Source organism: Brachyhypopomus gauderio, chromosome 9, assembly GCF_052324685.1.
Source record: "Brachyhypopomus gauderio isolate BG-103 chromosome 9, BGAUD_0.2, whole genome shotgun sequence".
In the NCBI taxonomy this organism is placed as follows: Eukaryota; Metazoa; Chordata; class Actinopteri; order Gymnotiformes; family Hypopomidae; genus Brachyhypopomus; species Brachyhypopomus gauderio.
The window spans coordinates 6,801,968-6,826,909 of NC_135219.1; the positions used below are offsets into that span (position 1 = coordinate 6,801,968).

At 39.2% G+C, this 24,942-nt stretch overlaps 2 protein-coding genes across 4 annotated transcripts; both read left to right on the top strand.

Moving 5' to 3' along the window:
* The first annotated feature begins 257 nt into the window (after nucleotides 1-257).
* Nucleotides 258-21,936, top strand: mpv17 (mitochondrial inner membrane protein MPV17). 3 transcript variants are annotated; one of them, XM_077016722.1, is made up of 9 exons: nucleotides 258-765; nucleotides 3,096-3,155; nucleotides 4,829-4,941; nucleotides 13,883-13,998; nucleotides 14,822-14,914; nucleotides 17,907-18,002; nucleotides 20,418-20,450; nucleotides 20,858-20,910; nucleotides 21,045-21,936. In XM_077016722.1, exons 3-9 carry the CDS (start codon nucleotides 4,869-4,871, stop codon nucleotides 21,112-21,114), a joined length of 534 nt encoding a protein of 177 aa, XP_076872837.1. In that variant the 5' UTR covers nucleotides 258-765; nucleotides 3,096-3,155; nucleotides 4,829-4,868; the 3' UTR covers nucleotides 21,115-21,936. The 3 variants fall into 3 exon arrangements, with proteins under 3 accessions (XP_076872837.1, XP_076872836.1, XP_076872838.1); XM_077016721.1 differs by lacking the exon at nucleotides 3,096-3,155 and having other exon boundaries at nucleotides 259-765; XM_077016723.1 differs by lacking the exons at nucleotides 258-765; nucleotides 3,096-3,155 and adding an exon at nucleotides 3,649-3,691.
* Nucleotides 21,937-22,655: 719 nt separating this feature from the next.
* uts1 (urotensin 1) lies at nucleotides 22,656-24,919 on the top strand. The gene is made up of 2 exons (XM_077016726.1): nucleotides 22,656-22,804; nucleotides 23,264-24,919. Exon 2 carries the CDS (start codon nucleotides 23,290-23,292, stop codon nucleotides 23,785-23,787), a length of 498 nt encoding a protein of 165 aa, XP_076872841.1. The 5' UTR covers nucleotides 22,656-22,804; nucleotides 23,264-23,289; the 3' UTR covers nucleotides 23,788-24,919.
* The last annotated feature ends 23 nt before the right edge of the window (nucleotides 24,920-24,942 follow it).

Here is a 24,942-nt window from a genome sequence, read left to right on the forward strand (position 1 = left end):
TACATTTGCAAGTTTCTCTGGATACAGTATAAACGAGAAAAGCGTCATATGAACCCGAATGAAACTACATTATCTGTTTAACCAATATATTTATATATTCCCACATGTTCGCGAGTATGCGTTTTTCTTTTATAACTATAAGCTCCTATTATAATTTGGAAGTACAGTTTATCGGCACGCATGCATTTCTTAGACTTTTATTATGAAAGTTGTGACTGTAGCCTAGCTCGTCTGAAGTGGCCGTTAGTCCAGCACTAAATGAGTTCCCCAGGATGTGGTAGCCGGCTAGCTAGCAAGAGTGTACAATTATAGATTTTTTAATGGGACCGAAGAAAAGGCCATGTTTTGATGCAATAATCACAATAGCTAAGATTTTTTTTTTATCTTTGGCAAATTCGTTAGCTAAATAACTTAGTATTTACAATTTGCAAAAGCATATCCAGACAATATTCGCTAGCTAACTTGCCTAACTATCCTACGACTTCATTAACACGTGCTTAAGCATCTGGCCAGTTTTATTTATTTACTTAGTTACCTACTTGCCTACATAGACTCCTTGTGGGTATTCATTTAGAAAACTTTTTTAAAGATAGGTGGTAACGTTTTAACAACAAGCTACCTACATACCGATATAACTTGCTATCTATGCCATTTATAACATTTGTTTAGATAAATAAATGTGCTTTAGGTTAACTAGTTAACGAGAAAGCAGTAGTTTGGTTATTTTGTACCTCCTCTCACTTCCACACGGCGGAACTCTTAAACGTAAGTGGCCGCCCTAATGGGGCATTTAAACTTACTGTTTACCAGTCATATATATATATATATATATATATATATATATATATATATATATATATATATATATATATATATATATACACACACAATATCTAAATGCAGTTTAAAACTACAAATCGCATGTAACGCACAACACTACTTCTGTTTAACGACGATACAATATTATTTGTGTCGACGTAAAAGCAATTAATAATATCTTTGGCTTCATAGAATGAATGAAAGAACCAAGAGTTTTACAAAAATTTGCTTCTGTTCCGTTAACACGCAGCATGATTAATTTACAACGACAAACGTTTTAAGGTTTCTGAAATCGTCCCTAGACGTAGATCATAGCCTTCAGGGTTCATAGACAGGATTATAAATCTGTACAGCCCACAGAGTTCCGTAGGTGGTCCCAGGTGAACAGATTCACAACACACGGGTGGCAGGTGTTCCTATAGTTTAATAATAATACATCTAGTTCAATACAAAACGAAGATGTGTCTTAACTGTTCTCCTTATCAGGAGAGGAGGCACAGTAGCCTGGATCTAGGGGAAGTGGAAGAATACAGGGACAGAGGTAGAGAGAGGGACAGACAGACAGAGAGGTTCTAACTCAGGAGCAGACACACAGATAAGGGAGTGAACTGAATGTCATAGTGTTCTGTCTGAGGGTCACAGTCAGTAAATCACAAATTCCCATACAAAACGGTACTGCCATGATGCACTGAAGTTTGCGAGTTGCATCTATTAAATAAAAAAATCGCACTACCAGGCTTCTGCTACCTGACCAGAGGCCAACCTTTCAACTGTTTCAGCAATACATTTAAAAATGTCAGCAGTCATTGTTCTCTACGTAGGAAACACATTTATTTGATTTATTTGAGCAACGCGCTATCTGCTCCTTACTAGTACACCTCTACTGGTTCATTTCATAGTTCCATTACCAAAGTGAGGAGTACTGTAATAACGCTGTTCTTAAGGGCAACATGGATGGCAGTTTACTTTTATTGGGACTTTTCCCCTTAACGCTTCGTTCAAGTGCAAGTGGAGTGGTAGTTTTGAATGAGGAGAAGCTCATTAACCTAGTGTACATTCATGTGGTTTATATGGCCCATAAAGAGAATACTGAGGTTGTGAAATGGGTGTGGTAGTTTATTTGCTTGATGGTATATATTGGTTTTGGCTTATTAGTGGAGTTTTGATCTCATAAGTTATTGTTTGTGCTTTTCAGCCAATGTGGAACGAAAAAAATAAAAAACATAGGTTCCAGTGTAACACCGAAATCTGTGACTTCTGAGTTTTATGACTGCTTACCCAGCAGCACATGGGTTACAGTTTCTGGTAGCTGCCATCAGAATATGTGACCTCTGTGTACCGTCATAATAAATGAATCAAAATGTTTTTAGGTGTTGTGATTTCTGACACCTGTGTGCTGCCAACTCTCAGCTGATACCAGCTTTGTACAAATTACAATGTTTATCTTTGAGTTGAGTTTCATGAGTTCTTTATCATTCAATATATTGAAGGCACTGAGCAATGGCTCAATTTCTTCCACTGACTGATTCTTTATGGACAGTTTAGTTGGTCTAGTCTGCGGTGCGCTAGTTCATTGTTAGATTATGAATGCATCATGTCAGCTGAGCCCCATGTGGCTTCACTGGTCTCTGGACTCATCCATGATGATGTTAGCACCCTGTGGGTCTAAACCTTCTTACAAGCAGGCCCAATTCATCTGGGCATTTGTGGTAGTGCTGGCCTGTTTAATTGGAAAGGACATCCACTTTTTTTTATGTGTGTGTCGTGGTTCTGTGCCTTTCACCCAGTTACTCTCAGGTCTTACTGCTGCTGGATATGGGATTTGTCTGTCCCAGTATACATGTTTTGCATCCCTCATACCCAGTCACCACCAACAATGCTCCAAAACTGAATACACCTGGTGGCTCCTTCATCCTCTGCCTCTTCCTCATCCCCTGTGGAAAAAAAGGTAGTTATCTTATGCATTTGTCAAGTCAAATTTATTCGTGCAGTTTTACAACTACCATAGTCACAAAGCAGCATTACAGGTGAACCCAAGTCCCCAGTGAGCAAGCCAGTTCACTAGTAGTATTTTCCTGTTTAAAACCTACGTAAAACATATTAATTGTAATCTAAAAATAAATTGTAATTTATCTGGCTACAGGTGCAAAGAGGAAAAAAACCCTGATGCTGAATATACCTTTTTGTTGTTGTTTTTAGTGTCCATCTCACCTTGTCATGGTAGAGCTTTTTGTGTAATATGAAGGTGCACAGGTTTTAAGCATTGTTTCTTACAGATAGGACAGTCAGGCCATATGAGGGGGGGAGCAGAGAGGCATCCGTGGCTCAAACCAAAGGTAGCCAGTAAATAGACAAGAGTTTTGAAAGGCATTCAGTTGCAACATGTTTGTGCTGCCCTCAGTGCAGGAAGGAGTGGGACCACAGAGCACACATGCCGCATCCTGCCCTTGTCTTGATTGTATGAGCATTGGGTGAATGCTCGGTTTTTAATAACTGTTATTAAATGTTAATAAAGTCGTTTGTATTAATTTGGAATAAAAATCGAAAGCTCTGTTTCATTTCTCGATGTTTACAATACGTTTACGATGACGTTAAAAATGTGCTTCGTGTCACGTAAAGAACATACAATTTTTAGGTGGTCAGCATTGCTGTTTTTAGATTTAAACAAAACGTAATTCTAAAAAATGTAAACGAGTTATGGACGTTTTACACCTATAAGACATTTTAAGAACATAAATGTCTCTATGGTGAAAGAAGTTCGTTTTTTCTTTTATTGACTTGGCTCGGATTACTGATTTTCTCTTTGAGGAGGTCAATAACGGGACTCAGCTAGCTGCGAGAACAGTGAAATAAACTTCGCTAGCTAGAACTGGTGAGGCTGTATTGAAGGTATAAATTGTTAAATTGAGGCTGTATTGAAGGTGTTAAATGCTTTGCTTCCATTTATTAGAGATAAATGTCTGAAACTACTATTATTAATGTTTTTATTAGTGGTATTTCTAACCTTAGGATTTAGCCAATAGAATTGGTTCAGTCCTTGTTTCTCTGTAACCTTGCTGTCACTCGCTGTCCTATGTCCAGTTGCTCGTGGGCGAATTGTCCCAGCAGGACGCAGAGTGCGTTTGTTACTACTCCGGAACATGTTGATCATTGCTGTAGAGCAGGGGTGTCAAACATACGGCCCATGGGCCGGAACCGGCCCGCCAGGGGGGTTCAACCGCGGAATAAACCTGCATTATTATAGAAGAATAAACTCAATTTTATTTAAAATCTTCAGTTTTTATATTGTCCGCTAGGGGCGTGTTTTAGTCAGTTCTATCGCTTTACCCGCTTTTTCTGTTGACCCTGGCAACTCTTTGTCAAAAAAGAGAAAAGTGGACACAGAGTGCCGGATTTTTCAAGAAAAATGGAGAGTTCATGTGTTCAGAATTGCTTCCCAGATGTGGTAAATGTCAGCTTTTATGCATAATGAACTTAAATAAATGTTTAACTGAGTAACAGTGTTGTTGAAATTGCACATACTTTTCTTAAAAAGTAAAAGTTAAATTGTTCATAATATATTTAGTAAAATGACAGTTTATTTCATATAAAGATTTTTATAATTTACTTCTTTGCACTAATACAATGAAAAAAGTGGACTTAATTTTTGTTCCATGTAATTTTGGAATGAGTTTACTGGTCTGGCTCCCTTGAGATCCGATTAAGTTGTATGCAGCCCCCAGACCAAAATGAGTTTGACACTCCTGTTTTAGAGTATGAACTGATTGTACTAGCTATCTTGGAAAGCTAAGGTGCTAGTATTTCCCTCTTGTAACTGCACAGAAAACTGCCTACGACTTGCACGTTACATCAATTCCAGCTTTTAAATATTCCACATTACCATCCTATGTATTATGCAACTCTATGTGTATTTCTGGTATGTTATGAGATTTTGTCATGAAGAATTCTATATGTTTACTATAAGCTTAAAACGCTTCTGCAGCATAACGTTCCCTATTTATCCTTACAGTGACGAGTCCTTCAATATCCGTGCCAACTCTGATTTAGCTATGGCAGCTCTCTGGAAATCTTACCAGTCACTGATGGCCAAACGTCCATGGACTGTACAAATTCTAACAGCTGGTAAGAACCTTGAAGTCCCCCGTTCACACACACTGTAATGGGCTCTGCCCTTTGGGTCAACTCTATCTCAGGGGCCCCTTGTAACTATTTACTGTAAGTAAACATTTACCTATTCCACAAGTCTTAGCAGCACCAAAACAGTGTAGCAATTCCAGGGTGATTTGTCCAATGTTCAAGAATAGATAGGAAAATATACGTCTTTATAAATATTCAAATGTTTGGTTCATGATTTTTTAAACTCATACCATTTTTAAATGTGTTGTCTCCCTTTATATTATAAATGAACGTGCAGAAATGTGCCACTAGCTTAGTACTGAAGAACTCTGCATCTCACTACTCTTTAAACAATAACCAAATTTCAGATCCTAGAAACCTTGCAAATGTTGCTGACCATATTGGTGTTTATTTGTATTATTTAATTAATTGTATAATTTGTATTTTAATGTGACATGCTGTTATTTTCAGTCAGTTAACAAACATGCAATACAGAAGATGCATGCAATTATAATGTGTGTCCTGCTTCCCAAAACACGTTTCTCTGTGTTGGAATTATAGGTGGGCCAGAAAGTGCATGACATTTTCCTTTGATTTTCTGCTCTATATTGCAATGTATGTTAGCATTACAGAGCATTCTGGAGAAATTGTTTTCATTAAATGTTTGTTCTATAAAAAGGTGAGCATTTCAAAATGTATTTCTTAGTAATTAATTATGTACACATCACATTTATTTCTACTATAGTGTGATATTGTACAAATTACTGCGCTTCCTTTTTTCTTTTTCTGGCAACTGCACTTGCAAACTTCTATCAACAGATGGCGCTGAGACAAAAGGCATTTTCATAGGATCAGTTAACAAGCTCAGTTTAAGGTTGTCTAGATATAGAAGCCTTGAATTAATACCCTTTCAAATAACAGGTACTTGCAGACATGTTTACAAATATTATAGTATTTCATACTTTAAAAACAAACTAAAATGTTTATTTTTACAAATATTATAGTATTTCCTACTTTCAAAATAAACTAAATAAAATAAAGTGTATATTTTTATATATAATTCAAATAAATACAAAGAAAAATTACATTAAAAAATGTGTTCTTCATGCATTCACTCATACCTTTTTGTATGTGGTATTTATGACTGGCTCTTAATACCCATCATTATTTGGACACTGAAAATCATGAATTATGCTGTCTGCAATAGAAGTGTAGATGTGCTGTTGACACTTCTGTCTTCTGCATCTGCAATTTTGGTCTTGAGGAAAAAAAGAAGCCGGTAAGACAGTTCATCTTGAAAAATTTGTTATGTTCATATTATTTTTCTCATTTTGTGTTTGTTTCTATGCCCTATGGCAAGGTTGTTATCCACCATAATGTGATCTCAAGTCTGAACATTTTACTCATAATGAGTGACAATCAATCCTAAACAGAATCACCCATTTCTTGAGTCACAGACTTATTAAATAGATGGAAGAGATGACTGTTCAGTTCTTCATAAAAACATATTCCCCCCGGATCTTTTCTTTTGTTTAGAAAATGAACTACAACCAAGATAATACATTTGTTTAGAACTGAGTTACAGCTCCCATGAAGCTTCATGCTCGATAAAGTCCTCAAAATACACGGCATGTCTGAGGCCTCAGCTAGTTGTTTCATGTGTACAAATTAATGTAGTCACAGTTACAGATTTGTGTGATGATGAATCCCCTTTTCCACAGGAGAGATATTTCTGTAACGTGGATATGTGTGTAAGACAAAGGAGTGATTTAAAGTGGCTCAGATGACTTCTTTAGATGTCTTCTCTGCTGTGGAGTTGGTTATCCGAACATTTTAATGGCAGTTAATAGAAGGTTTTTGGTTAAATGTGTACCTTGTAATTAATGTGTTGGACAATTTATTTAACATTAAAGCAGTATAAATGATAAACAAATAATATGCAAATGAGTGAGTCAGCATGTATAGGGACATTAATGATGTATTAATTACTTCATCTGGAGTCAACACAAAAATCAATGTTGTCCTGTGAGGGCGGATCTTAAGATATTTACTTGAGCTGAGCTGCTGTGTTGCTCCAATCTCATCAGCTAAATGTGGTGGAGTGCCGTTGTCCCTGTGGAAAAGTGAACAAGCAGGGACCAGATCTCTGCCAAATTGATCACAGATAATTTCACCCGAACGCAAGATGCGTCAGTCAGAGCTATTAGCCCCCAGAGGCACTTCTTCAAGGACACACAGTGGGGAACATCGTGCTGATATCAGCACTTTGCTCAGGGAGACGCAGACCCGCTGGTGGGCCCTATTCAGCTGAGTGCTGTGCTCATTTTTGGCATCATGGAGTGGACAGATTGAACAGATTGCTACTGAGGGTGTGGTAAACTTCTTTTTTTTTGTCTGTGTGCGTACCTTTTGGAGCAAGCAGTTGTGTTTATGATTTAAAGGGCATCTTTCCTTCTGCACGTCTCCACCCCCCTCAACCCCCACTAGAAGAGGACAGTGGAACCACGAGTCCACCTGGGTAAGGCTTAAATGGAACGATACACAGTGCCTGGTTGTTGTCATAGGGCATTCAAGGTTCCCTCTGACATAATCGTAATGGTAGCATGTAGCTTTAGGACCTGAACAGCAAGCTGCAGGTTGTTTTAGCTGACCTCTACAGATGTTTTAAAGACTCCAGCACTCCTTGACCTTGTGCATTTGAATATTACAGCCAGTAAGCACAAGTGTTTTCCTTCCCACACCTGCTGTTATTCCCGGCCCACGTGCTTTTTGCTCAATCGAGCTCTTTTATTAAGACAAGCCAGTAAAAGTCTGGCAAAGGTTCCAGTCTCTTTCCTCTCTGTTATTCTGGATTATTATTCCTTTCCTGACATTTTATGGAAAGGTTAGATCACATAAAGAGTCTACTGTGTGGCACTAGGACCTGGCTTTAAGGATCATTCTCCTTTGTAAACCACGATATTTGGATGAGCTGGAGGTACTGACTATCCTATAAATTTCAAGGCAGTTGGTGCTCTTTTTTCACGAGTTTCATTTTCTGAAAGCTCCTTTTTTTAAAGACTTTTAGATTAATTTGCTGAAAAAAAAAGTCCTGTGACCCAGAGGAGTTGAATCAAGCATCAGACGAGAGCCTCAAAGGCAAGACAAAGGCTTAGAACATGGAAAAGAATGGGCTCTTGGGATTGTGAATTAGGCAGTGCAGCTACGAACAAGGACTAATGTCAGCAGTAACTGTTGACTCATACCAGCTTGTATACATTTCGACTTGCAACTGACCATAAAAGGTTTTAACTTTGTACTGCTTGGATACTGTAGTGAAGTTTAAGTTTGTTGAATATCTGTAATATTTAAAATGCGTCAGCACTTCACACCTACTAGTTATGGACTTGCCTTACAAAGAGAAGAGGCCTAATTAAAAGGGAATGTCTCATCGCTGTTCAATAATACGCTGCCTTTGCAGGGCAGCCGTCAACATTTTGCGGCCTGTTTACACTTAGTCATATCTTGACACCCGTTCATTCTGCTCAGCCTGGTTAATTTGGGGTGGGGGGGGGGGGATCTGAGTTCATTGTTCAGTAGTCAGATATGAGGCATGACCTCACTTGCTGTTTTCTGTGGGAGTTAGATGAGTATGTGCTACCACAGGCTCAACCAGGGTCTCTTGGCCTGGGTGTGAAGTCTGGGCTTACCCTGCCGCACACGCTAACATGCTGTGACAGAGCAGAGAATCCAGCCCCCTCCATTCAGAAGGGTTTGGATCTCACAGCCATTTTGCTTCATTATACACAGTGAAGGCTGCTCCACTCGTACTAGAAGAGGCCGGTGCTCTCCAGGTTTAAAATGCACTTATCCAGTGTGGGAGATGTCAGCCCCAGCCAGGCAAGGATGCAGGAGTTCTGCGATTACACAGAGTTGTGCGATTACACGGAGCTGTGTAATCACAATCACTTACAATCACATTACATAAGATAAGATTACTTATCTTACTGGGAAAACTGACCATAAAAGGTTTTAACTTTGTACTGCTCGGATCCAGTAGTGAAGTTTACAACACAGAGTTGTTGATTACAAAGTCTGTTGAGTGTCTTTTTATAAGTGGACTTGTTTGCTTCCTTAAAAGTATGTAATGCTAGCAGTGCAGCTTCTTTCTATGAGTAATCAGAGTAACATTGTACACTTAGCACTAGTGTATCTTTAAATAGTCTTATTTTCTTATCGTTGTCTTAGCTTTGTAGTTTTGCATTATGATGTCAGGAACTATGCACAAAATACATGAATGAGAAATGGAAATGATCAGCAATTAGAATAACTGAAAAAAAAAAGATTAATAATGAATAATACTGTAGATTACTAATGAATAAAAGACTGATTGATATGTAGTTGAACATGTGATCCATGGATATATATTGAGTCTCATTGATTTTGTATTTGCAGTAACCTTGCACTAGTTGGGAAGGCTTGTGATTCACTGATGTACTTCTGTACCTTCCTTCAGCTGAAGCTACTATACCCCATGCTTGAGAGTTTTCTCTATTATACCTAGTGCTTGAGTTTCCTCTATTATATCCCGTGCTTGAGAGTTTTCATCTTCTTGCCTTAAATGGTACACACACTTAGAAATACACTTACTTGGACTGCAATACACCCACCATCTACCCCTTGGTTCCCCTGCCGTTTATTCTGAACATCTTCATCTCATGACTCTTGACAGAGTAATGTCTGTGGTTTTAGACCACTCTTTCTGCATCTAATATCCAAAGAGTGTTTCCAATTCTCCATGTCAAATGACAAAAAAAGGCAGTTTGTGGTTTGGGCAGTCCCACGTTGTACTTTCTTCACGGTCTCCTATGGGTCAGTTTGAGTGATTACTGTTTGAGTTGCTTCCCTGATCACTGAGCAGTGAGTGTTGCCATTTACCTGACTCTTCAAATGTAGTGAGATTAATCATAGTGAGGATTCCCTTGAGTAAAAAATGTGACATATAGCCATTAGTGTCCTAATAACCTACTAGCTGCTGTGGATTATGGAGAACCCATTATTGATGGCATAATGAGGCACACTTACTTGAGTGGTTGTTTCAAGACCATGGGGGCTTGTACTCCAGCAGCTGAAGGATGGTTTGAGGGAAACACAGAAGCCTATTTAATGCAAAAAAAAATATTTGCTGATTGTGTAATCAGTTTAGTCAACTATTTAGGGGTCCAAGCACCACCGGTGCTGGAACCCTATTGTTTTTGTTCCGATTTTTATTATTATTATTATTATTATTATTATTATTATTTTTTTTCTGCCTTAAAACGCATCGTGCAGCCTAAACCGTAAGACCTACAGACTTCTCCTTTGGCCAACTTGTAGTACTCCTCTCCGCTACTCAGGCGCAACACGCCAGCCCGATACGACCCTAGGTGGCGCTATAGCGCACAAAAACGCATGAAAAAGTTTAAACTGGTGTTTCTCCTAAACCGTATGTCCTAGAGACAAAATGTAAACTTCATCTGATCAGGCATGTGCTCATCTAAAAAAAGTTCCATTGAAGCCATATGCTCCGCCCCTTACATGTCGAGCTAATTTGCATAATATGCAAATTTGCACACATTTTTGAGCGCGTACTAGTCCCTGGATTTTTCACATACATGCACATATGTGATATCCAGGCGCTCAGAAGAGTCTGAACTTTAATTGTTATGGAGCCAAAGTGCACATTTCTGCACATGGGCGTGGCCACATGCATCACAAGTCAAGCGTAGAAAATTCCTTCGCCAAAAATCCACATATTCTGCTATATCTCAGGCATTCTTTCACGTATTCATACCAAATTTCACACACATGTACCTACTGGGTGTCTAGACCTGCACATGCATTTTGGCAGACATGCACATCTAGGTGGCGCTATAACGGCCAAAAAACTCTCCTGCCCACACCGATTGGCCAAATAACTCCAAACTTGGTACGCATCATCTATATGCACCTATGACACAGGTCCTTGACCTGTACCATCATATGTCCAATATGGCCGCCGCTATCGACCAATAAGCTTTCAGTACACTTTTCACAAGCTTTTCATATGCCAATTTTTTTTCTGCCTTAAAACTCGTTGTGCAGCCTAAACCGTAAGACCTACAGACTTCTCCTTTGGCCAACTTGTAGTACTCCTCTCCGCTACTCAGGCGCAACATGCCAGCCCGATCCGACCATAGGTGGCGCTATAGCGCACAAAAACGCATGAAAAAGTTTAAACTGGTGTTTCTCCTAAACCGTATGTCCTAGAGACAAAATGTAAACTTCACCTGATCAGGCATGTGCTCATCTAAAAAAAGTTCCATTGAAGCCATATGCTCCGCCCCTTACATGTCGAGCTAATTTGCATAATATGCAAATTTGCACACATTTTTGAGCGCGTACTAGTCCCTGGATTTTTCACATACATGCACATATGTGGTATCCAGGCGCTCACAAGAGTCTGAACTTTAATTGTTATGGAGCCAAAGTGCACATTTCTGCACATGGGCGTGGCCACATGCATCACAAGTCAAGCGTAGAAAATTTCTTCGCCAAAAATCCACATATTCTGCTGTATCTCAGGCATACTTTCATGTATTCACTCCAAATTTCACACACATGTACCTATTAGGTGTCTAGACCGGTACATACATTTTGGCAGACATGCACACCTAGGTGGCGCTATAACGGCCAAAAAACTCTCCTGCCCACACCGATGGGCCAAATAACTCCAAACTTGGTACGCATCATCTATATGCACCTATGACACAGGTCCTTGACCTGCACCATCATATGTCCAATATGGCCGCCGCTATCGACCAATCAGCTTTCAGTTCACATTTCACAAGCTTATCATATGCCAATCAACATGAAACTCACATATTATGTTCATCTACACACTCTCTAAGACATGCTCAAGTATGACGGGAATTGCACCACTAGGTGGCGCTATACTAGAATTTCCTGAATTACCCCTACATCTTTCTTACACATGCACACACATGCAATGGCCTACCTATAGGTTTCATATACACATTGCTTCACCCATACCTACCCAGTGATTACACACACATGCTTACGCATCTCAGGCGTGCCAGATGGTGCCCATACCCTGCGCTTGGACCCCGTAATTGCCGCTTGCGGCTATATTTGGAGTTTGTATTCGTATGGACGTCCAATGTGGGTCAATATCCCGCTTCATGCACACATGCATAATGCATACCTTTATGTGCTGTTCTCTTCAGCTCTGCCTGGAGCCAATCGAAGTCACAGTGGAGCGTGTGAAGACCCGTGACATTTCTAGCCGATTGGATGAAATGGCCCTGTCAATGTGATTGGCACTGTGTCTGCGTGAGGGAGCGTGTGTCTGTGGCAGAGAGGACACTGACGTGTTGCGCCCTATCTGATATCAGCCGCCATCACTCACGATCAGCAGCCCTGCTCCATTCAGCTTTCTCCTCCCTGCGCGCACATACACACTCACACAGGCTTCCACACAACGTGGTGCCCACAACTCTCCCTCCATTGCCTGCACATTCAGTCAAAAATAGTTTGACTGAAATGAATCTGTCATTCTGTGTACACACACACACACTCGCAGATGCACACACTACGGGGCATGACGTCAAAGCTGAAGTCTTTTTGAGTAAGGCCTTCAGAGGCATGATCTCCCAGTGACAATGACTTGAAAGACTTGTTTAGTTTGTGGTGAGTCAGTTCCTCCTGAGAGAGTGGACAAAGGTGTCTTTGGCTGCTTTGTCTCAAAGTTTTTGGATGAACTGCAACATACTTGTCCGCATAGTTTGTTTAAGAAGCTGTATTAAAAATAACTCCAAACATAACAAGTTTTCAGGTGTTGATGGTATTGACGATATTGATTAATCTTCGTCATAGTAACCTTTGTCATATGTTGCTTCAAAGTTGAAGAAATCTCTTTACCCAGCTTTTCTCTTCATTCTTTTTTTTTGCCTTTTTCTCTGAATGCAATAAAAAATGTATTATACTCTAAGCATATCTCGTGAGACTAGAGTGGGAGTGACTTCTACTTTAATGCTGTATCGGTTAGCTAGGGTTATGATTCTCTATAGCTCGTGCTCTGGCTCTGTCTTGGCACAACATTGTTATTGTTATTATTATTATTTTTCCTCTTTGTGCAGCTCGTGTTAGCACTTTTTGTGTCATCACATCACAATTCAATTCAGGTAGTGGTTTCTAACAAATGTCTCTATTGCTAAAGAACATCCATTAAGCTTTACTAGGAGCATGAGTTTTGATGTGGATTTCAGAACCTGACTTTTAAAGGTCGCCATTGGATGATTGGACATTTTCTTAAAGGGTAATGTTCTATTCCTATTCACACCTCTAACAAGTTGAGATTTAATGTTGTGAGCTGTATGTCATTTATAGTAGTCATCAGGTCCTGTAGAATGCTTAGTAGTCAGTAGAAATGGTCACTACATGATATTAATAATCTTAATCTCCCTCACACACCTGTCTTGCAGTGCTTACAGCAGTGCTTTGGCATGTTGCCTCAGTACACAATTTATGGTTTGACGAACAAGGCTGATTACATTAATCTGTATATCACAAAGCCCTTTTCCACAGCTGTGGCTGAGCAGGAGTGTATTGTGCTCATTCTGCTCAGCTCTGCAGCGGTGACTGGCACAGCACTGATCTGAATGATCGTTCTTCCTGTTCTCCTTGGCAGAAGTGTTGGCATGTTTACCTCAGTGCTGGCTCCCAGACGCAAATTGGGCACCGACAGATGCCTGACCTTTTGACCCTTGCGTACTTGGGATCCGTTTCTCGTTTCTCATGCCCCCATTGTCTATTTCATTCCTTCCTGCTTCACGTCTTTCCATCATTTCTTCATCCCTTCCACCCTAGCTTTTTTTTAAATGTCTTTTTGCCACTTGTTTCACGCTTTCCTCTTTTTCTGTTGCTCCAGGCTCTCTGGTGGGAGTTGGAGATGTCATCTCCCAGCAGCTGATCGAGCAGCGTGGCTTGGCCAACCACAGTATGAAGCGCACTACCAAGATGATGAGCATCGGCTTTCTTTTTGTTGTAAGTCTCACTTACTTTTTCTTTGACGCCTCATCGGTACACCCAAGGTTGTGTGAAGAAAAGATTACAAACTGCTACATGTAAATAACCCACACTGGTTCACAGGGGACACTCGTATGAGTGGACTTGTTAACGCATCGACACAAACACGGAGCAGTCGTGGTCTGGTGGTTAGGAATCCAGTTTGTGCCTGGAGGGTTGTGGGTTTGATTCCCTGGCCCTACACCATGACTGAAGTGCCCTTGAGCAAGTGTAACCACAACTGTTCCCCGGGCGTCAGGCCAGGGCTTCCCTGGGCACGTGTGCACTACAGCCCCCTAGTGATCACTAGTGTGTGTGGGTGTGTTCTCACTGCACAGATGGATAAATGAGGACAAATTTTGATTGGGGTGAAAATCACTATTGACAAATACTGCACATTTACAATTTAGAATATATATGACCAAAGTGACATACTGCAATTGTTAGAACATGTTAGGATATTAAAAATACAGTGATGAACCTTTGATGTGATGGACCTGAATTATTTTGACATATTCTAATTGCTTGTGGCACTATGTGAAATGGTATAATTAACCATAAAAAAGAGAAGGATCATCTGGATGATGTGTGATTAAGATGCTCACAGCACTCAATATAAAGCAATAGCTTGATTTGAGGAATCGTTAGAGAAATGTTTTATTGCAAAAGCCAAAGTTGTGATTTTGATTAATGTGCAGTCCTCCCACCTGCTTTTCTTTCCAAACTTGTGGAATGCGAGTGGAAACACTAATGTCTGTTGTGTATGCATGTAGACCAATAAGTCACCTCTCTGCTACTCCAGGGACCAGTTGTTGGTGGATGGTACAAGATACTCGACAAATTAATTGTAGGGGGGACCAAAACTGCCGCAATGAAGAAAATGCTAGTTGACCAGGTAGGACTCTATTAAACACCATTTACAGAGCTCTGTGTTACAGACCCGGTAAGACTATTAAACACCACTTACAGAGCCATGTCTTAGACCAGGTAAGACTATTAAACACCACTTACAGGGCCCTGTCTTAGACCAGGTAAGACTATTAAACACCACTTAAAGAGCTCTGTGCTACAGACCAGGTAACACCACTTTCAGAGCTCTATCTTACAGACCAGGTAATGCCACTTACGGAGCTCTGTCTTAGACTCTATTAACACCACTTACAGAGCCCTGTCTTAGACCAGGTAAGACTATTAAACACCACTTAAAAAGCTATGTGCTACAGACCAGGTAACACCTCTTACAGAGCCCTGTCTTAAATAGTTATCTCTGTTGAGCCTCTGTGTTCATCACATTTGCTGAATATCAGCACACAAAATATGACATAAACATTTTACAAGACCAGAATTTTACAAGAGTTACAAGATCAGTATTCAATATTTGTGAATAGAGCAGTGTTGGTGGGAACCACTGTTGAAGTGCATGTGACTAACTACTAGTTGTTCTCTATTGGACATTCCTATATGTTCCTAGGTGTTCTTTATATGACATTCCTATATGTTCCAAGGTGTTCTCTATAGGAAACTCCTATGTGTTCCTAGGTATTCTCTATAGGACATTCCTATACGTTCCTAGGTGTTCTCTATAAGACATTCCTATATGTTCCTAGGTGTTCTTTATAGGACATTCCCTGCAAGATTTTTGTCTCTATTACCTTCCACTCCAGTTTCACGCAGGCAGAACTCAATAGCCTTCTGGTTGGAGTTTAGTAGTGTCCGTTTTTTCACACGTGGCAATTACATTGACAAAGCGTGGGTGTGCTCTATAGTTGGATCTATTGTTTGCTCTCTTGGGCCTTTCAATGGTAAAGATGTTTGGCAGAACCTGCTGCCTCTATTTATGATATACTATCTTGGGGTGATACCAGAACAATAAGTAAGCACAACGTGACCGGATAGCAGCCAGTCTCAAGGTGTTCCAAAATGCCACTGATCATTAGAAACCCACGACAGCCAACAGTATACAGTGTATTTCCCATGGTATATAGTTATCACAAGAAAGTTTCTTGCTGTAATACGTTTTTGGCTGGATCATTAAAAGGAGTGCAAGATATTTTCTTTATGACATTGGTCCTGACTCTTTGACAGACTGCAATTGAGTTTTAGTAAATGGCCATGGGTCAAGGGCTATATTGCAGTTTTGGGGTAGTAGCCCTGTGTTTAGGGATCTTTAGATGCTGACTACTGCAGTTGCATCCTTGAGCATCTACAACTATCTCTTCAGCTCAACTCCACTACTCTGATCAGTGGTTCTGAGTGAACTCTTTATATGAATGCTACAAGAAGCAATCCATTAAAAAATAGATTTACATGCAAGTTACATTTAACCCAAACAAAACTGCAATTGATAGCATGTTTTATATCGCTAGGCCTTTCTAAAGCATAAAATTAGATTCAAAAAGTAACATGACTTTTAATGGCTAGCAATATTCTTTTAATATATTATGAAAAAGACTACAATGCCTTAATTAATTATATAAATAGAATTCAGAATGATCTTAATTGTATTACTATATTCCAGTTTAGATTTTTCAATTTCCAATCTTAAGCTTTAACTCAAGTTAAAGTCAAGACAACATGTCGGTGTAGACATTCTAAATTTGGAATAATACCTTTAACCTGCATTTACAAAACAAAAAAACAAATATCCTGTCAAACTATAGCTGTACAACTCAGTTTGTGCTTTTGTACTAGCATCTTTCTTGTATTTTTTCACATAGAAACAACAGAAATATTATGTTGTCATTAGGCCCAGTTCTGTCCAGAACTACATATATTTAAAATTGCAAACCCCATGTCTTAAAGATATGTTTTGTTTTGTTTTCTTAGATGGAGACTTTGCTGTTCTAAAAATGAACGGACCTGAGGCAAGGTGTCCTCAGAGATGCTCGTCAGATGTTTGTCTAGAGTACACAGACACATGTGATGTGCTTATGGAGCTAGTGTTTATCATTGTTCGTTTGTTTTAGCCCTTCTGGGTGCACACCCTCTCTGTGCATGTCAAGTAATCCTTGCATTGATGAGTGTACAATGAATGGCTGCTTGCATAATTTGTTTGAAGCATGATTTCAGTGGAGTGGATGGTCAGAATAAGGACTGGATGGTGCCTGCTAAGGCACACAAGTACGCCCTTTTGCCAAATCAATATAAACAGTACGGCTCACAATGTATAGACTTTTTCCCCACCCTTTGTCACCCAAAAAAAGATCCCGAGACTCATTTTAGAAACCTTTTTTTCTTTTCCCAAAGTTTTGCCACTCTACAGAATGTATGTGTGCATGTAGTACTTGTTTTATCGTGTGTGTACATGAGAGAAGGTTGAGTGATTTAATGCACAAGTGTCATTGCTGAATGAAATAGATACGGTAAGCCGTATAAGAAACTGCTATAAATCTGGATTTACCTGTAGTGACCCCTTCATAGTCATAAGACCATAAACTCTAAAGATTTACAGATGGACAAAGAATTGTTTCTGTGAATACAGCTTTTCTCAAGGAGTAAGTATAACAAAATATTAGTGAGGTTGCTTTTGTATTTTTGTTTGGAGATTTCCTTGGACTGGATTTCTAAGGCTGAAATGAATCTGACGTGTGTAACAGGTTCCATCAGGTTTACTTTAAACATCTTTTACACTCTTGTTTGTGAGGGAGGTTTACAGAAATGATGCAATTGTACAATCTTGTGGGAACAAGATTTCCTGATATCATTCGCAAGTGTTATGTTGAGTGCAAATGTTAGTCAAGGTTCATCAATGAAAGAAATTATGTGTAACTTAAAATAGATTTCTAGCAGTATTTGTCCATAATATCGATTAAAAATGAATCTCCGTGCAGCCTACATGAATTGCACAGTGGTGCATGCTATTCTAATGAAGCTGCCTTTTATTACAGGTGGGGTTTGCTCCATGTTTTCTTGGTGCATTCCTGGGAATCTCCGGAACTCTTAATGGACTAACTGTGGAACAGAACATAGCCAAGCTCAAGAGGGTCAGTGTGTAACTAACTATTCTCCACAAAGCTTACTGTTCAACAGTTATCTAGTACAGTTTTTACTCAAAATGGATAGTGCGCTATGGAACAGTGTAAACCTTGGGAACTTGAATTGTAACTTCAGCTTTTCAGTGGAAATCAAAAGCAGACAGTATTTTAGTAACACAGACTACTTCCGGCCCACCATGGTGAGCAAATGCAACCAGCCACTTGATGCCCCAGCATCTCCTCTTCTCTCTCACAGCCAGAAACACTGTTCCTTAAACAGTAGGAATGATCTCCAGATCTGCACAGTGTAATTAAAAGCCATTTAAGGTATTGGAGGGAAGGACATGTTTCAGTGCAGCATTTGATGACTCATGTGTCAGGGTATAAGGAGGTGGGGCTTGATAGCAATGTTTTCTGGTAGCGGACCATAAATTATTTATGTAAGGAAGGTAGTTGAGTTAAAATGAGGCTGAAAGGTCAATCACCTAAATGTCAGAAAAGACAGAAAACAGATGACAAATGCGCTCATTAAGCCAGCAGCTTACCTAAAACAAAATGTGAGGTGAATGCAATGGTCCAATGGTGCACCTATGTAGACCTAACATCTCTGGAGCCTGAAATTATGGCAGCAACTGGTTAGACCCCTCAGCTCACAAGTTACATGTGGATTCATGGTAGGTTGTTTTTCAGCCCCTAGTGAAGCTGTTCTGGTAAACCACATCTTCTACAAGACACAATGAAGATTAAACTCAGTGTTATTTGCAGATATAGCACGTTTGACAGACATTGTCAAAAAGCAGCTAAATGGAGGTCCATGGGTATGAAGAAGAAACTTTGACAGAATGAAAAGATTAACTTATCCTCCTCTAACTGACACTAGACAGTGAAAAAACCTATACTTGGATATTATCCAAGGAAATCAGTTAATTTTCCCACAAGGCTAATTTCAATTAACCCTAGAAGCACATTTCACATTGTGAAATTGGATAACATCCCTCCACAAAGCTCTCGTTCATCTTTTATTATGAGACACCAAAGGTCCCATCAGGTGAGGAATGTGGCTTTGCTAAAAAGGTCAAGTACCCATTAGTTCTCAGGACTGCAACGATTAACCCCAAACGATTCATCCACTCATTATTGTTGTCTTAAGAGCTGTTTGAGGCTTTAATAGCCCTGGTTGTAAAGTAGTCTGCAGCATAATGAAGTGTTACCAATGTTACCATTGGCTTGTCTTTGGGATAGCTGTCATCAGGGGGTTTTGTGCACCATGCTAGTTCCGAGTTACTAAAATGCAGTGCTGTGTTTTTACAGTGGTGTAATCACATTAACATTTGTCTGTGTGATGCCTGGCTCTTCATGCCTTTGCTGAGATGATCCAGGTGTACTTTACCATTCAAGCTTTCAAGTAGTTTAACATGATATTGTTTTAGAAACTTTGCTAATATAGACTAGATTACATCTTGGTGTTATTAATCGAACACTCGTCTGTGCTTCATCTACCATATTAGTTTAAAGATGAAAGAAAAATGAATAAACTAAGATATAGATTCTTGCCCTCTAATCAGCATGCCAGGGAAATGCCATATGCCAACACTGACCCTCATGCCAGCTGTTGCTAACCCCTGCTCTAGGACATTTGGGCTTTGAAATGAAAAGAATGGTTGTGCCATATCATCAGCACTCTTATGGTTTACATTTTTCTTTAGTCTCTCTTTCTGTAGTTGCTGTCATGACTAAATCGGTGCCAAACAATATAGTGGCTTCTCCTCAGGTGGTCAGTCCTGTAAGCCCGTAACTAGAAACCATTACGGCGAGGAATATGAGAAAACATCAGCCCAACTCTCCAGGCCTGGCTCCGTTTATGCACCCCTCCTGCTCAGCTGACCTTTCCAAAGATTGCACTTGACCAGACCGTGTTTCAAATTAGCTGCTTTTTATAAGCCCTTGAGGTACTGGCTGTTGACCTCTGGTTCATATGAGCTTAAAATGTTTAACCGGAAGACATGAGTGCCCTCAGCCTGGATGAGGCCCTGTGGCCCTGGTGAGCTGTCAGCTTTTATGTGACCATTCAGCGCTGATGAAGAAACAATAACATAAACATGACTAAAAATGATGACTAAAAGATTTCTTGTGTTTGACTCAAAAGGATTACCGGCAATGTTTTGCAATGCTGTATATAAAATTCGAAATTGGGGTGTACTTAGAATGTGTATTCAGTGTTAGGTGTGTATGTATAGTGTAGTTCTGTTTATGGAATGTGCTTTGAATTTGTCATGATGTGACATGGCTGTCCTGAGTATTCAGTCTCAATTAGTAAAGGTCAGATGTCAAATGTCCAAGATCAGTAACATCTTAACACTTATATGTGTATTTCTAACAGTATCTTAAGACTGACATACACATTTTCTTTCCTATTACTCTCAGGACTATTTTGATGCTTTAGTCTCCAATTACTATGTAAGTTTTTATTTCAATTACTTGTTCTGGACCTAAAATATTGAAGAAAAAATATAGCCTAACATCTTACTAACACTGGCTACATTTCCATTCAAGGGACTTGAAAATGAATTTATTTATTTATGAAAATTGCTTCAGCACTTAAAACTGTCGATAAACCAGTGGAAATGGAAAATGAAAGGTTGGTAAAATTCTTAATGTTACAAAATTGTTTTTAATGTTAGCAGTTTATATTACGTTCTAAACCACTTTTTGTAAAAAAAAAAAAGAGAGAGAAAGAAAGAAAATCACTTGAATGGAAATGTGAGCAGATGCATAAATGAATATTTTGCTCTCTGATAATTCATAGCCAGTTTGCTGAGACTAATATCCACACTTAATCTGCTGTATTTCCTTACTATTGTCAGTTGTGGCCTGCTGTCCAGATCGCCAATTTCTATTTCATTCCACTTCATCACAGGTGAGAACACATTTCACTCATTGTAATATATTCCAGGATATTTATACCTCATCCCATTTCATCTTCATTATAAAGACTTCATTAATTTCAAAACTACTCTTGAAATCTAACTTTGATACTTTTGTCATTTATAGATTGGCTGTTGTCCAGATTGTAGCTGTGGCCTGGAATTCCTACCTGTCCTGGAAAGCCAATAAGATGTAGTGAAATGCCATTCTTGTTATGCCATATAGGAAAAAGGACATTTGTTGGAATTTGTTGACCAGATTGGAATAATCAGGAATAAATATCAGTACATAACAGAAAAATATAGTCTAGTTGACTTTCATTCACAGATTCAAAGTTGTAGTTCCCTTTAAGTTATATAAAACTATATAAGTTAAAGTTATATAGAACTATAAACTTTATATTTTTGAATACCTGGGAAAGTATCTATTCTATGTTTTGTAATTATGCAATCTATGATCTGTTTAAAGAAATACGCATATTTGTGTATAAATATCTAACATCTGTTGTTAAAATTAAAATTCTTAAATTTTAAATTAGATCATGTTCAGCTGTCTACATTCAAATGCTAGCATCTTAAAAACATGGTGTTAACGTCCAGATGCATGGACATACTCAGCTGATATTAAATAGCATTTCATTAATTCTTTAACAATGAAAGTGCTGTAGATGGTCACTACAGTGAAATGCAAGTTGAGCAAGTTGAATTCAGGATTTATGTTTACTATAGGCTATTTTGGTTATTCTTCCTTATTTTAGATTAGATTTAAGGCCTAATATTATGGTTTAAAAGGGAACATTTATGTAAAGCCACTACCCCCATGCCCCTCCCCTTTCTCAAATGTTACCACTTCTACTTCATCTCCTAGTGATGGTTAAAGCTTGCGTTTCCTGTTCTGTGGTGCTGAACAGTGGATGTCATGGGTGTACTAGCTTTGACCCCATCTCTCTGTCTGTGTCCTTTACAATAATTATAAGCATGGTTATGATTAAACATACCCTAATTAACGTGTTTTCATACTTAAAACTCTCATCGCATGTTCTTGTTTTACAATATTAAATAGAAGTCCACTCAGTTTAAATTTAGATTCTTGTTTGAAATACCAAACGTAGTATACCATAATCTCTGTAATCTCTTTCCTGGAGGTGCAAAACTTTAATTAAATGACTGGTGATTATAATTTAGTATTAAAAATTAATATAGTTAGATCCCCCAACACGCGAAGGGTTTCAGCACCATGGATAGATCACAAGCACGTTTCCCTGTTGTGCGCGTGCGGTGGTCAGTGATGCAGAAATGCATAACGACAGCAGCTATTTAGTCTGTTCGGTTCCTCATTTATACATAATGGTATGGACAGCGATGGACAGATTACTTATGGTGCCCCTCTTACTGATGCAAACACCTGAGGATAAAATCGAAACTTTAAAACATGGGATGTTATAAAACCAACAATAAAGCATTTCGTGTAATAACTTCTGCGTTCGTGTTAATTGTTTCTTTGGGGAGGTTGTTTGATATGACACCCTCAATGCATTATACGTAGGCAAGCTTTGTAGACCGAGTGTATTTCTCCTAATTAATCCGATCGGGACCTTGCGCGCCATCCTTAATTATGTCACACTGACGTTCTGCGGTCTACAATTTACCTTAACGTCGTCCACAAGATACACAGTATCATCCGGTTCGTCTAGAACTCTTCCTATTACTTCAGACCTGTCTAATTTACAAGCGGTTTATGCACTTCCACTGACGTCAGTGGAGCTATCTTGGATGTATATAACCGTTCATCAGGATGTGTCCCACTCCCAAAGCTGAAGGACTCCGCTCACAGTCCCAAGTCAGATCGCTTGTCTGTCAGAACTTTTGAAGCATAGAGGCGACAAAGTAAGTTGTAGTTTTTTACAGTTTGCCTTTTTCAACTGCTAAAGCCTCCTACTGTTAAGGGGTCTTTTATCCATAACGGTTTTTCAGAAGAAATGTACACTCATTTTTATTTGTTCAATAATATAGTTGACCATCTCTTCTTGATTATTTTTGCTGGATGCATGAATGTTCTTTTCCCGTGTGCCATTATCTTTTAGTAAAGTAAACATGGTTCATTTTCCAATTTATTTTATAATGATTTTTGATCGGTAGTATTTCTAGTTGGCCATTTCCATATCGATATGACATTTTGTCTTTTGTACAATAAAGGCCCGTGCTAGTGTATGCACGGATTCGAGCGTATTTCTGTTTTACCTGCATATGCTAACTTTTAAATTTTATAGACTGGGAAGTTAACCATGTATATTTTGTGGACTTATCATTCAAATTAAAATCTTTTTGTACTTTTTTTAAATCTAGGGAGTGAGCTCTCCCTCGTGTTCTTCATGATGCCCATCTCAGTTGTGCTCCTAGCTACAGTGTTGTTGACCACTCTCATTCCCCCGAGTGCCTGTCGACCCCGTGATCTAAGCATCTTCGATGGCCACGGGTATAGGAACCAACTTGACGAAGTGTTGCTGAGAGCCGGAGACAACGCAATGTCCTACCTCATTGGTGAAAAAATTCTGCAGTATTTGCAAAGAAATCCTGTATCGCAAAAAGGTGCCTCACGTGCTCCCTTAGACAACGCGCTGACGGCGCTCAGTTCAAAGGCTCGTCCACATCTGGCGCGCTCCTTGCAGCAGATCGAAAAGGGACGCGCGCAAGAGGACGAGAACAGTTTGGAAGATCTCGGGGAGTTATCTAAGAGGAACGAAGACCCACCGATATCCATTGATCTCACTTTTCACCTGCTGCGAAATATGATCGAAATGGCTCGAATCGAAAATCAAAGGGAACAAGCTGAACTAAACCGCAAGTATCTAGATGAGGTTGGGAAGTAAGTCCGCTGAAATCGCGTCCGCTGAACATGTTGGTTACTCATTTGAACACCCAGCGTCGAACCGCTCAACAGCCACAAGCTCAACGTACTCACAGCTCAGTTCATTTTCTTGAAATTCTTGCTACAACATTATATTCCACGATGCCTGGTCCCTAAGCGCAGCTGATGCTCTGCCCGTCTGTCAGTTTGCCAGTGGTAAATTGCCGCCTGTGGTGACAGCCCTCATATCGATGGACATTTTAGTGTGTAAGGGAAACCTGGAGTCGGAAAGTGAACTCCCTTCAAACAGGAAGTCTCGACGGATATCAGTGCGTGAACATCTGTTGCATATGCCACATCTAAACCTTGTAAATGGATTAAATAAATATTTAAGTTGATTACTTTAACATTATTATGAATTGCCATTCTAGATTTTTTTACTTTATGGCTAATGATCTGACGGTCTACTTTCGGTATTTAATGTTTTGTCTATTTAATTTAATGAAATAAAAAAAAGGTTTCTGGATATGACTTTGTGCACACGTCAGGTCAAGTCTCCAATATGGGTTTGATGCTGGCGGCTATTCTGTTTTAAAAGTTTAATCTTCTGCACGTGTCTCGGACAGAGGGACCTTGAAACAGTGTCATACTAAAATGAAAATCTTTTTGTGGCCTTAGTAGAAATATCTGACTTCACCTGCTACCGTGTATTGGTGTGCATACGCGCACCCTTGTCACAGAAGCACGCTTGACAATGCTGAAACAAGTTGTGCGCAAACATACTGTCATACTGTGAGGGTAAACAGTAGCACTTCTTATTACAAAATGACATTAATATTATAAAATGACATCCATGTTTTCTGTCAGACATGAAGTGATTCAGCTATAATGTACTTTGTATATATTAGTTTACATAAAAGGGTCCCATAAAACTGTGGTAGTTACAGCATGAAAGTAATGATCAATAAAAGTTCCATAGGTTGTTAAAAGTCAAAGACAATACAAAATCAAACTAACGTGCACTATACTGTTCACACATGTTTTTGGCTCACTGTGAAATGAAACCTTAATTCTGATATTTGCTTATAAACAAATGAGTTGTGGACATGTTTGATGATCATCTTTAATGCACTTTAATTCAGAAAAGATTAAAACACCAATATCTCACACCATGTTA